Source organism: Neoarius graeffei, chromosome 25 (genome assembly GCF_027579695.1).
Source record: "Neoarius graeffei isolate fNeoGra1 chromosome 25, fNeoGra1.pri, whole genome shotgun sequence".
NCBI classification, from domain to species: domain Eukaryota; kingdom Metazoa; phylum Chordata; class Actinopteri; order Siluriformes; family Ariidae; genus Neoarius; species Neoarius graeffei.
Genome location: NC_083593.1, coordinates 59,061,961 through 59,075,096, shown reverse-complemented (window position 1 = coordinate 59,075,096; position 13,136 = coordinate 59,061,961). Strand labels below are relative to the sequence as shown.

The 13,136-nt window shown below is 48.2% G+C and overlaps 1 protein-coding gene across 2 annotated transcripts in view; it reads left to right on the top strand.

Annotated features, from left to right (window-relative positions):
- Positions 1 to 13,136, top strand: part of tjp2a (tight junction protein 2a (zona occludens 2)) — a 55,053-nt gene that overhangs the window by 27,126 nt on the left and 14,791 nt on the right. The window contains exons 4-9 of one of the 2 annotated variants that reach the window (XM_060909134.1): positions 412 to 514; positions 687 to 1,371; positions 5,287 to 5,390; positions 5,641 to 5,794; positions 7,465 to 7,576; positions 8,186 to 8,307. In XM_060909134.1, coding sequence (XP_060765117.1) covers positions 412 to 514; positions 687 to 1,371; positions 5,287 to 5,390; positions 5,641 to 5,794; positions 7,465 to 7,576; positions 8,186 to 8,307 — 1,280 coding nt within the window. Of the gene's footprint in view, positions 1 to 411; positions 515 to 686; positions 1,372 to 5,286; positions 5,391 to 5,640; positions 5,795 to 7,464; positions 7,577 to 8,185; positions 8,332 to 13,136 lie in introns of both variants that reach the window. The other variant, XM_060909132.1, reaches the window with a different exon arrangement.

Genomic DNA, 13,136 nt, shown 5'->3' with positions numbered 1-13,136 from the left:
CTGTACAAAATAACAGTTCCATCTTGCACCCTTAAGGGTTCTTAGGGTGTTCCTCAGTTTCCCCCGGTCCTGGAGAACCCCCTGTACTGGACAGTGCAGTGTGTTCGTTCTCTAACAGATTGGTGGAACGGTCACCTCCAGCTTACTCGTTAGGGATAAATTTAACCTTTAGCTGTGGATTTCTGTAAAACTGCTCTTTGTCAGTGTTTAATGTTGTTAAAAACGCCTTATTTATAAACTGATTGAATTGAATCTGGTGAGACATTAAAATGTGCAGGATGTGGGTTCTCCAGGAGCAGGAGTGGGAAATTGTGCTTTAGAGGAACACTTTCAGAACCGACCCAAGTAGAATCGGTAACAATCCCCAGAACCCTTTGAGGACTTGCTGTTGTACTGTTTTTCTGTTCTCAGTCAGAATGATCGAGTGATCCAGGTGAACTCCACCTCCATGGAGAACGTTGTGCACTCGTTTGCTGTACAGACTCTACGCAAATGTGGGAAAGTTGCCAAGATAGTGAGTCAGATATGGATTAACTCAGTCTTCTGTTAATTATATTAATTAAGGCCATGTTACATCTTTAATGGTGATTTGCAGCAGTATGAATTTTTTCTTTAATAGAATTTTGTTTTTTTCATTTTGTTGGAGTTTGAGCGATTATGATGCTTCGTTTTTCTTCCTCCTGTAGACAGTGAAGCGGTCCCGGAGAGTTCCTGTGAAGCAGACCCTGCCCCCGGATGACCGTGTGTTCTCTCACCCAGACTACAGTGATGATTATGACTACGAGCCGGACCGACGCAGCACCTACAGCGGACGTCCCGACTCAGAGTACGACTACGAGCGCAGCCGTGGCCGCATGCTGGAGCGAGATCTCAGTCCTGAGCGTCCGTATCGCCGCGACGGCAGCCGAGGACGCATGCTGGAGCATGAACGCAGTCCTGACCGCCATTACCGTAGCGACCGTGCCCTTGACCGAGACCACAGCCCAGATCGCAGGTACCGTAGCGACCTTGACCGAGACCACAGCCCAGATCGCAGGTACCGTAGTGACCGCGCCCTTGACCGAGACCACAGTCCAGACCGGCGTTACCGTCGTGACCACAGCCCTGATCGGCGGTACCGAAGCGAACACGCTCTGGATCGAGACGACAGCCCTGATCGCCGTTATGGCAGTGAACGTGCTCTGGGGCGCTCATACAGTCCAGAACCTCGCTACAGAGAGAGAGAACCACGTATTCCAGAGCCACGTCCAGCTGAGGCACTCAGAAGGAACGCCAGTCGGGAACGCTTGGAACGCTCACCTCCACCGAGCCCACATGAACCGCTGGAGAAACCAGTTCGTGTCCTGCTGAAGAAGAACAGACCACATGAAGGTATGGTATACACACACACACACACACACACATTATCTGAGGTGATACAGAGAGGCTCTGTAATAAAAACAGTTTGAAATTAAAATTTAATTAGCTCATTTGTGTCTCTCTGAAGTCTGTATGCAGGTGAAGTTATCCAGAGAGTTTAAACCAGGGGTCACCAAACTTTTTTTTCTCTGGGGGCCACATTGTCGTTCCTGACTGTGATGGGGGGCCGGGGTCGGGTCAGCTATATAACATCGAATTGTATGACCCAGACAAATATGACCACCAGCAGTCCTCATTGTGTCGTAGAGATTACTAGCCTGGCACAGCCATCATCCCCACCGCTACATCATCCCCACCGCTACATCATCCCCACCGCTACATCATCCCCACCGCTACATCATCCCCACCGCTACTATATCAACCCTTGATTCCTGGCACATATTTGTTTATCTTTACTAGTGGTTTGCAAAAGTAGTAATCGAGTCTTCACACTTTGTTTTAATTTGAAATACCACAGATATCCCATTTATTTATTTTCTAATAAAAATAACATCAAAGCTGTCAAGGTAAGAAACATCTGCCTAGTTGAGGTGATTGACGGTGGCAAAGGTGAGTGGAAAATTATAAATTGTAGGTAGGCCTGTTGATATTAATAATAATTGTGTGCAGCACTTAATAAAGGTCAAATAAATAGGCCTATAAAATAAATACATTTTAAAAAACAGTGAAATTATAATATGAGCAATAGATCAATAGATCACAGCAGTTGTGCTGCGTCCTGCACGTCATTGCTCTCATCCATAGCCAAAGCAAAAAACTCCAATTCTGACTCTCTCTCATTCAGCTGGTCATACACGTCGTCCCCCAAATCTTCAGTTCGCCTGGTCATAGCAGGTGCGGAGAGACTCACCGCATTGAGCGCATCCTTCTTGTCGGGACACGCCTCCTCGGCCACAGCAAGCATGCATACTTTAACAAAGTCCCCATCAGTAAACGGCTTTCCATGGGTAGCTAGTAGGTGAGCTACCTTATAGCTAGCTCGGACAGCAGCCTGGTTGATCTGGGTTTGGTGAAGGAATACATTCTGTCGTGCAGCCAGTCCGCATTTCATCCTCCGAATCCTGTCTTCTCTTGTTTGCCCTCACAAACTAGCATACTCTTTGTGGCGGGTTTCGTAGTGACGACGCAGATTATATTCTTTGAAAACTGACACACTTTCTTTACATACAAGACAAACTGCACGGTCCTTACACTGAACGAAAAAATAATCGGTGGTCCACTGTTCTTTAAAAACTCTGCACTCTCTGTCAACTTTTCGCTGACCGCTCGCCATTTTGCTGTCCTGAACACTGACAGTTCTCTGCGCGTGCGCTGCCTGTCACTGCTTGATCGCGAGCATATGACGAAAATTCGGAAAATATGAATAGTTCATTTTATAACTAAATATCAATTTTAATTGATTAAATCAACAAAATACAAGATGCAGATATGTTGTTATTTGCCAAAAAGCAATTTAAAAAAAATAGGCCATGACCACTTTTGGGGATTGCCTCATAGGGCCGGTTCAAGTGGTGGGGGGCAGAGGGGCTGGGGGGCCGGTGGGCCGTAGTTTGATGCCCCTGGTTTAAACCATCCATTACTTTGTAATTGTCTGAAATCTTTCAAGATTCTCTGCACAAAGATGAGTAAATCTGTTGGCTTGTAAACATCTTGCTGTAAACATCAGAGTTAAACATCTAAAATGACTTCCTGCTCATCACTGCTTCGTCTCCCATGGGTTCTGTAGATCAGTATCGATGAGCTGCTGCTGCGATCATAAACACTCACGATCTGCTCGGACTGAACATCCTGTAAATCTTCTCAGTCCCATCTTTATTCTTCTCCAGCTCACACTGGAATGATTTTATAATCGCGCTGTTTGGTGTCACTTCTGGCTTCCTCATTAATGCTGCAGGTTCTGATCCGATCCGATCCTGCTCTGTGGCGATGTTAGAATCATTATATAACTAAAACCGGACTGAACTCTGGAGTGAAGACAGAAAAAGACACCAGTCAGTGGGGCTCCTGTAATTCCTGCAGCACATCATGTGAGAAAAATCCTGTCCGAATAGGGCTGTAGATATAGTCAGGCCCATAAATATTCGGACATCCCATTAGTATTGGGTGGTTTTGATTCTGCACGCCATCACAGGGGGTTTGAAATGAAGTCATCAAGATGTGATTGAAGTGTCGACCCACAGCTTTAATTCAAGAGGTTTAATGAAAATGTAGCATTAACTGTTTAGGTATTACAGCCATTTATATGTAGTTCCTCCATTTTTGCAGGCTCAAAAGTAATTGGACAAACTAACATTTATAAACATGAGCATTATTTTTAAATACTTGGAGGTAAATCATTGGTAGTCAATGTCTGCCTGAAGTCTGGACCCATGGGCATCACCAAATGCTGCGTTTCCTCCCTTGAGATGTTTTCACCAGGGCTTTAATGTAGCCACCTTCATGTGCTGATCGTTTGTGGTTATGGTGAGCACATTGTTATGCTCACTTTTTGTTGTCTTTTCTGTTGTCTATCAAGTCGTACTACTTTGCCTGTCCAGCACTTTGGTCAGCTGTTGTTGTTGTTTTTAAAGTGCTTTATAAATAAACGTGACTTGACTTTCTGCCTTCAGTTCAGCTGTGTTGACTGACTCAACTATTTAAGAACGTTCCATTTCTTTGCCTTAAGAAGCTCTCGGAAACTTTCCCGGTATGGTTTGGGTCGTTCTCCATCTGTACTGTGAAGCTGTTAGTTTTGCAGCATTTGACTGAATCTGAGCAGAAAGTAAAGCTGTCTGCACTCCAGAATTCATCCTGCTATCAACAGGCACGTCACCAATAAACACCAGTGACGCAGCTCCACTGGCAGCCCATGTCCACTGTGTTTGACAGATGATGTGGTCTGATTTGGACCATGAGCCCTTCCTTTCCTTCTCCATACGCTTCTCTTCCCATCACTCTGGTAAAAGTTCATCTGGCTTTAATCTGCCTAAAGAATCTTGTCCCAGAACTAAGCAGGTGTTCCTGTAAAGTCTAATCTGACCTTTCTGTTCCTGAATGTTCCCAGTGGTTTGCACCTTGAGGTTAACCCTCTGTATTTACAGTTATGAAGGCGTCTCCTGATTGGAGACTTTGACGATGAACAGCTTCCCTCCTCCAGAGTGTTCTGGACTTGGTTAGATGTTGTGAAGGGATTTTCCTTCACTGAGGAAAGAATTCTGTGTTTGTTCACTTTACTTGTCTTCTGTAGTCGTCCAGGCCTTTTGGTGTTGCTGAGCTCACTGGCGCATTCCTTCCTTCCTTCCTTCCTTCCTTCCTTCCTTCCTCCCTCCCTCCCTCCCAGAATGTACCAGTTTGCTGATGTGACCATTCCAAAAGTTTCTGTTCTCTGTCCCATGGGTTCGTTTTTTTTTTTTCAGCCTAATGATGGCCTCCTTCACTTACATCGACACTTCTTTGGACTGTGTATTGAGAGTTCCCATGAAGAGCTGCTAAACGCAAATTCAACACTTGGAATCAATTCCAGATCTTTTCTCATTAATTTGTCATGAAGTAACGAGGAAATGGGCCACAACTGGCCATGAAACTGCATCTGTCAATTGTCCGATTATTTCTGAGCTTATGAAAATGGAGGGACTTAAAAAAAGACTAATCCCCACACAGTTAACGTGATATTTTCATTAAACCCCTTGAATTAAAGCTGAAGGTCGACAGTTCACTCACATCTTGAGGACTTCATTTCAAATCCATTGTGGTGGTGGACGCAGTCACAATTACCAAAACCATCACTGTCCAAATACTTATGGACCTGACTGTATTTCTGAGTAGGTATGTTTATTATGTCTCACTCATGTCCTTGTCTTTCTCTCCTGTCGTGTGTCTGTGTTTTAGAATATGGGCTGCGTTTGGGCAGTCAGCTGTTCATTAAAGAGATGACTGGAACAGGACTGGCCTCCAAAGACGGCAACCTCCATGAGGGAGACGTCATCCTGAAGGTCAGCACCACAGAATGACCTCACATTTAAACAGCACACCTTTATTCCACTTGTCTCCCTCTGCACATGTTACATTCTCTCATTATCAACAGAAAGCCAGTGAAGCTGCAGTAGATGATTTCCTATGTATATTATTATGTCCATCACACGCATGACAACACCGTGAAATTGTTTTCTGCACGTGTCCCAGTGTGTTGGGAAGCTGATGGAGTCCGATGATGTTTGTATAAGAGGTTTTTTTTTGTCTCAGATAAACGGGACGGTCACAGAGAATCTGTCTCTGAGTGATGCGGGGAAGCTGATTGAAAAATCACGAGGAAAACTGCAGCTGGTGGTCCAGAGAGATCGCAGGAAAGTTCTGGTTCGGATCCCACCCATGGCTGACAGTGATTCAGAGCCAGATGGTGAGTCGAACCAATTAAACCTCATTGCTGCCTCAGGGAAGTGTGAATGAAACGTGTTAATGGACAAAACATCTCTTTATGACTAGGCATGAGACATGCACGCTAAAGGCACAATAAGAGACGAATCCCGATACAGACTTCACGGGATGATATTCACACAAATAAAATGTTACATTTTAATACATTTACTTTGTAATGACAAACTCAAATCACCAATTATTAACGTTATTTTAATCATTTTCAGTGTCATGAATGTATTTCATGGCATCATTAATATGGAAGATTGACAGTAGACTGTACGCTTGATGATTAAATAACTAATTTGTATCATCAGCGCTCCTCCTGCTGTCTGACCTCCACCTCACATAAACAAGTGTGACGCACTTTAACCGTACAGATCAGGAGAACAATCATGGTTTTATTTGTATAGTTCCTCGCCCCACCAAAATGAATTTGTGGTTACAGCACTGCCAGCACACGACGTGCTTCTGAGTCGTTTAAGATGTGAATGTGACTTGCATCAAACGCAACACACAGGCATTCAGTGTCCTCTGAGTTTCAGGCAGCTGCAGTAGAAACCTTAGTGCACGTATACAAGGCAGTTTACGGTAACGACCTTCAGATGGCTACACTACAGAGCTGCAGTGAACTCTGGACGCTGTGGACGTGATGAAGTAAAGTACTACGGGTCGGGTCAGGATTATTTTTCCCAAGTTCACACGTTCCAGTTATAAAGAGGCTGCGGGCTTCTTGTCTTGCGTCCTGGCCGCGTGTGCTATAACGCCTCTTTCTGATTATCTTAACTTTTTGGATTATTAATGAAGTATGGTTTCGGGGTAGTTAGATTCCCACTCGCAAATTTCTGAACGCTGCTGCTATTTAGTGTTAATAAACATTTTCGGTGAGACTGAACAGCACTGAGCTGCTTACTGTTGTGTCTTTAAAATATTAATACTACTGTATTGTTTTAAATGAAATAAATTAAAATCACATGTTGATGATTTTTTTTAATATTATGTAATCCTTTTCTTTAATGTTTGTAAAAAACATATTTTAATGTTTTTGAGCTCATGGCCAGAATAAAACTGATTTACTGAAAATGAACGAATGAATAATTAAATGGTTTGAACTGAAGAACGCTGTTCCGTTTATTGTGCATCAGCGCTTCATCTGTTTGTGTGAGATTCCTCTGTGAATATTAACAACGTTCAACTTCCAGTTTTCAGATGTTTTCTCACCTTTTCCTGTTTGCTGATTCAGATCTGCTTTCACACTGCCTCAACGTAAACAAAACTGCACTCACTGCCTGAGGGGTGTGGTGTGGGAGTGGGTGGGGCTGGAGACGCATGTGTAAAGCTCACTGATTGGTCAGAAATATGAATAAATTCACTTAAACATCACAGAAATGATCTAGATTAGATAAAACTTTATTGATCCCTTTGGGCGGGTTCCAAAAGGATCTGAACACTTAATATTATTATTATTATTATTATTATTAATTTTTTTTTTTTTTTTCTGCAGCACGACATCTCTGGCCTCAGTTTAGCGGCTCACGTTTCTGGTTTTGAGTTCTCTCCTGCTCCAGTTCATTTATAAATCTGTGGAAGTGGATCTGAAATTTCTCGACATGGTGCTTTAGTGTTGATGTTTTGACTTCCTGTTTCCTGTAGATCTGTCTGAGATAGAGTCGTATCGTTCATACTCACCTCAGGATGACAGACGAGGCCCGCCCTCGGACATCTCCTCACACTCCTCTAATGAGCGGCTGCGTGAGAGAAGCAGGTAATCATCTGATTATTACAGCCAACAGAATAGAGGGCTGTTTACTCCAAACTCCCTCAGAATGAGAAGAGAGAGAAAACACAGGTTGTTAGGTATGCCCAATGTCACCTGAATAAGTAGGAACAGTATACATATTGCACGGAGTACAAGCAGGGACTCCGGCAACTAACTATGACAGCATAACTAAAAGGGGAGAGCCAGAAGGCAACACAGGCATGAGGGGCCCCGGGACATAAAGCAGCAGCCACTACACCGTCAACAAACTCGAGTGAGCTGAGCTTATGGACTTTTATATAGTAAACAGTAGTTCCAGTTCCTTTACACTTTACTGATGGACTTGTGGTATCCATACGCCATCAGAGATGCACAACAACCACAAGACTCCTCCCTCTGAAAAAGTAGTTCCATCTCTGAATCAATGTTGACACATTTTCAGCTTCATTTTATACACAAACACCTTAAACTGAAGATTTCATCAGAGTTTTACAAAATCACTTGCATTTATACTTTTATTCTGTGTGAGTTTGGAGCGTAAACAACAAAGTTCTTTCTTTATGGGTACGGCGACTGGATCACAAATTTGTTTGTTTGTTTGTTGGTTGGTTGCAGGGACGAGCCTCAGAGCAGATTGTCTAAAATGGGCGCAATGCCGACACCGTTCCAAGCCGATCCAGATGATTTTCCACCTCCACCACATGAGGAGGACGAGCCTGAGGTCGAGGAAGCTCCAGGTATCATGGGACCTTCAGCGCGCTGTGCGTTTGAGATTCAGGCTCAGATTTATTGTCATTCAGACTAGCTGTACTGTACCCACCATACCCACTGGAGAAACTGAGCAGGCTGATGAGGTGTTACCAGTACCTGTTTCACCCACAGTAATCAAAGGCTCGCCTGTGAGATGCAGGTACCCAGAAAGGTACTGCTAAACTTCCGGTTCCGGCTGAGTGAACGCTGGCGCAACTGGCTGCTCACCGGCAACTTCTAACCACTCTTAAAGTGATTTTAAGGGTTTTAACGTTATTTGGACCGATGAACTATGGAAGGTTCTCATATGGGAGTTTCATCCCACATAGCCGGATCGACAATTGAGCCGACTCTCCCATGTGGATCTGTGCTGCATGTGACTTGTTAGCTTACCTGTCCTGTCATATCCAGCCTCACCTGGCTCTGCTTGCCCTGGCGTCCAAGGGACTGGGTCCCTGTGCACAATGTGGTCCGATATAATATATATCTGGTCCATGATTATCTGGCCTCTCCTGTTGCTGGTCCACCAACCCGCAACTGGTTTGCTCCAGTACTCAGCTGCGGACCTTCTCCGGCTACGTTTCCACCTGTCTGCACCTCCGCCGGCTTTACTTCACCTTCATCCCGACATCGCCTCCCAGCCTCGCCGGAGATACATTCACCGTGGATCCCGCCGGAGCCTTCATCAAGACACCTCGACAACAATAAAATCCATCTGGTCCATCTCTCGTTGCCCTCCACGAAACACCAGTCGAGTTGTTGACCACAGTGTGCTAGCCAGCCCGGCTCGGTTGGCTAACGCTGCGGTCATAGGCGACAACGCCACTGTCAACTTCGGTCTACTCAACATCCGCTCCCTTACGAGCAAAGGGTCTCTCATCCGGGATCTCCTCATTGACCGTAAGTTTGACTTTCTCTGTTTAACCGAGACATGGCAACAACCTAATGACTTTTCCCAACTCAGTGAATCAACTCTTCTGGGGTTTGTTTACATCTGTCAACCTCGTGGCTCCAGCCGGGGAGGAGGTCTCGCGATAATTTACCGCGATAAATGGAAAGTCTCGCCAGTGTCTCTACCTGCCTTCAGCTCCTTTGAATTTACTGTATGTCAACTGTCTGGATCTACTCCCACCATCATTGCAATTGTCTACCGCGCCCCCCCCCAAACCAAACAAAAACTTTTTAAATGATTTTGCTGCTCTGCTGACACACCTCTCCACTCTCTCACCAAACATTATTCTGTTGGGAGATTTCAACATCCACATGGACAATATCAACAACACTCTTACCAGAGACTTTTCATCCTGCCTTGAGAGTTTCGGTTTTCAGCAGCACACCAATGTTCCCACTCACTCCAAAGGTCACATCTTGGACTTAATTTGTTGCTCTGGTATCTCCCCCCTTGACTGTACAGCAGATGAACTCCCTATAACTGACCACTTCCTCCTCTCATTTAATACCAAACACTCTCTCTCTCTCTCCACTACTAAGCTCCCTCGTCTTATTTCTTTTCGTAATATAAAGGATATCAACTTGAATTCTCTCTCCTCTAGCATTGACTCCCTCTTGGACATTCACAATTTAACCACCCCGGAAGAGCTGGTCTCACAGTACAACACTGGCTTTCACACCATCCTTAATTCCCTTGCTCCACTAAAAACCAGGTCTGTCTCCTTCTCCCGTTCTGCTCCCTGGTTTACACCTGAACTTCGGCTCATGAAAGCCAAAGGCTGACAACTTGAGCGACTTTACAAGAAAACTGGACTATCTGTTCATAAAGACATGTACAACAATCATGTACTTCATTACAAGGACTGTATTGCTCAAGCCAAATCGAGGGTTATGTATATAACCGCGGTTCTATGAGTTTCGGATGACCGCCAGAGGCGGTGCTTTCAGCACATGGATATCCATCACACGAACGTGCAGGTCGAGTAATAGTAACAACAAAGTCACGTGTGACCTGGGTGACGTCACCCCGTGACCCCGGCATAAAGGACCGGTAAACCCAGGAAGTGACCTCTTGGCAAATCTTCTCGTGTACACTCCGAGTGACTGCCAAGCTCTGGCGGTCATCCGAAACTCATAGAACCGCGGTTATATACATAACCCTCGTTCTATTTCGTTTCTCCTGACCGCCAGAGGCGGTGCTTTCAGCACATGGATGACTAATACCAACCAGGTCATGAGGAGTGCCTACCCGTACTCAGTGCTGCTGCGACGGGCCTGGAATGACAGCCGTCGCCACAGGATTATGTGGGACGACATTAAGACGGTAAAACCTGGTGAAGGTGCAGCTGGAAGCCCAGGAGGCTGTGCTGCGTATGTCTGAAAGGGGCACGCCCTTCAGTGATGCCCATGAGGCCACCACGCCCCGTGCCGAGTGCGCCCTGACAGCCGGAGGAATCGGGGAGCCACTGTGCCTGTAGGCATGTAATATGGCCTCGACTATCCACTTGGATAGCCTCTGCTTAGAGAGCGCCAGACCCTTCCTCGGCCCTGTGTGGCACAGAAACAGGGCGTCGCTCCTACGGAAGCCCTCTGTACGGGACACGTACACCCTGAGGGCGCGAACTGAGCACAAAGTTCCGACCTCTCACCATGGCCCGCCTCGAACGCCGCAAGGCTAAGGGGCCGGTTGACGAAGGTAGCAGAGAGGGTCTTCGGGAGGAAAGAGGGGTTTAGGCCACAGGGTGACCCCACTGTCGCCGGAGTGCCACTGCAGGCACTCCCCACTGACTGACAACGCGTGTAGTTCCCCGACGCGCCTCGTTGATGTAATGGCCAGAAGAAAGGCAGTCTTCAGGGAGAGCCATGAAATGTCTGCCGTGAGCAGGGGCTCAAAACGGTGCGTCGCAGAGAGCCTGCAGCACCAAGTGAAGGTCCCATGTGGGTACCCGGCTCCGTCGGGGGGGTCTCAACCGGAGAGCACCCTTCAAAAAACGTGCCACCAAGGGGTGGGACCCCACGGTCCTTCCCCCAACTCTGGCATGCTGAGCAGAGATGGCAGCTGCATAGACCTTGATGGTGGCAGGGGTAAGACCCTTATCAAAGCAGAGACTGGCGGAACAGTCGAATGGTCGGCAGGGGGCAGCATGTAGGCTCCTCCCCCCGAGTTAAGCACCAGTTGGAGAAAAGCCTCCATCTGTTGGCATAGAGGGCATTGGTGGGGGGTGCCCGAGAGCTTGCAATGGTGTTGACCACTGCCGGCTCACAAGGACCTCGCAGGGGGTCCGGCCCTTCAGCGGCCATACCCAGAGCTGCAGACGGGCTGGATCCGGGTGCCAGATCTGCCCTCCCAGCTGTGATAGCAGGTCCGTCCTCACTGGCAGGCACCAGGGGTCGCCGTTCAGAAGTTGCAGCAACTTGGGAACCACACTCTGCCCGGCCACCGGGGGGGCGACAAGCAGCAGCCCGTGGTGGTCCATCGCAACCCTGTGTAGGGTTGGCACGATCAGCAGCAGAGGGGGGGAGGCATACAGCAGTTGCCTCGGCCAAGCATGCGCCAGCGCATCCTGGCCCAGGGGACTGGGGCCGTGGAGGCTGAACCACAGAGGGCAGTGTGTCGACTCCTGGCAGGCAAAGAGGTCCACCTCTGCCCTGCCAAAACGTTCCCAGATGGCGAGAACCACCGCTGGGTTGAGTCTCCATTCCCCGGGATCGGGGTCCTGGCGGGACAGCAGATCCGCTGCCCTGTTGGCAGTGCCTGGCAAGTACATGGCACGCAGGCTCAAGAGATGTCGATGGGTCCACCGCAGAAGTTGGCCAGCCACTTCCAAGCACCGGAGGGACTTTGTGCCTCCCTGGTGGTTGATGTAGTACACTACCGTAGCGTTGTCCGTCCGCACCAGAACGTGTCTGCCGGTCAGGCCTGGGAGGAAGTGCTGTAGGCCGAGGAACACAGCCCGTAGCTCCAGCACGTTGATGTGCTGCTGTCGCTGCCCTGGGCTCCAGTAGCCTCTGACGGTCCGGCATTGCCAGACTGCACCCCAGCTTCCCAGGGGAGCATCCGTGGTGATGACCTCCCTCCGGGAGGGGATAGCCGCCGGCGGAACACCCCGCGAAAGGTAAGCCCTCCTCCATGGACGGAGGAGCCTGGAAAAAAAAAATATCCGTCGTCTTCACGAGCCTGTGCCCGTGCGGCACCGGGTGGAGGTGGAGACCGTTGAACCACCTCTGAAGCGGCGTAAGTCCAGGAGTCCCAGCGGGACCAGAGAGGAGGCTGCCGTAAGCATGCCCAGCAGGCGCTGAAAGGTCTTCAGGGCGAGTGACCTACCCCGTCCGAAGCGGCCAAGCAGTAGGCGGATGTTGTGGATCCTGGTCTGGGAGGGAGTTACCATCAACGACCTCGAATCCAGGTGCATGCCCAAGAAAGTCGTCTCCTGGCTGGGCACCAGCGAGCTCTTCTTGTAATTCACCCTGAGCCCCAGCTCTACGACATGCGAGAGCACAGTCGCGATGTTGGTGCGGGCCTGAGCTGCTGACCGTGAACAGACGAGCCAGTCGTCCAGGTAAGGCAGGACACGCAAACCCCTTGCCTGAAGTGGTGCCGATGCCGCTGCCGCACACCCGGTGAACACACGGGGTGCCAGCGATATCCCAAAGGGCAGAACATTGAACTCGAAAGCCTGGCCCTCGAAGGCAAACCGCAGGAACTGCCTGTGGTGTGGCACAATGGGAGCATGGAAGTAGGCGTCTTTCAGGTCGAAGGTGACAAGCCAGTCGCCCGCCTGGATGTGGTGTAAGACATCCACTGTACGCAGCATGCGGAATCTCATGGTCCTCAAGTGGGAATTGAGGGACCTCAGGTCGAGGA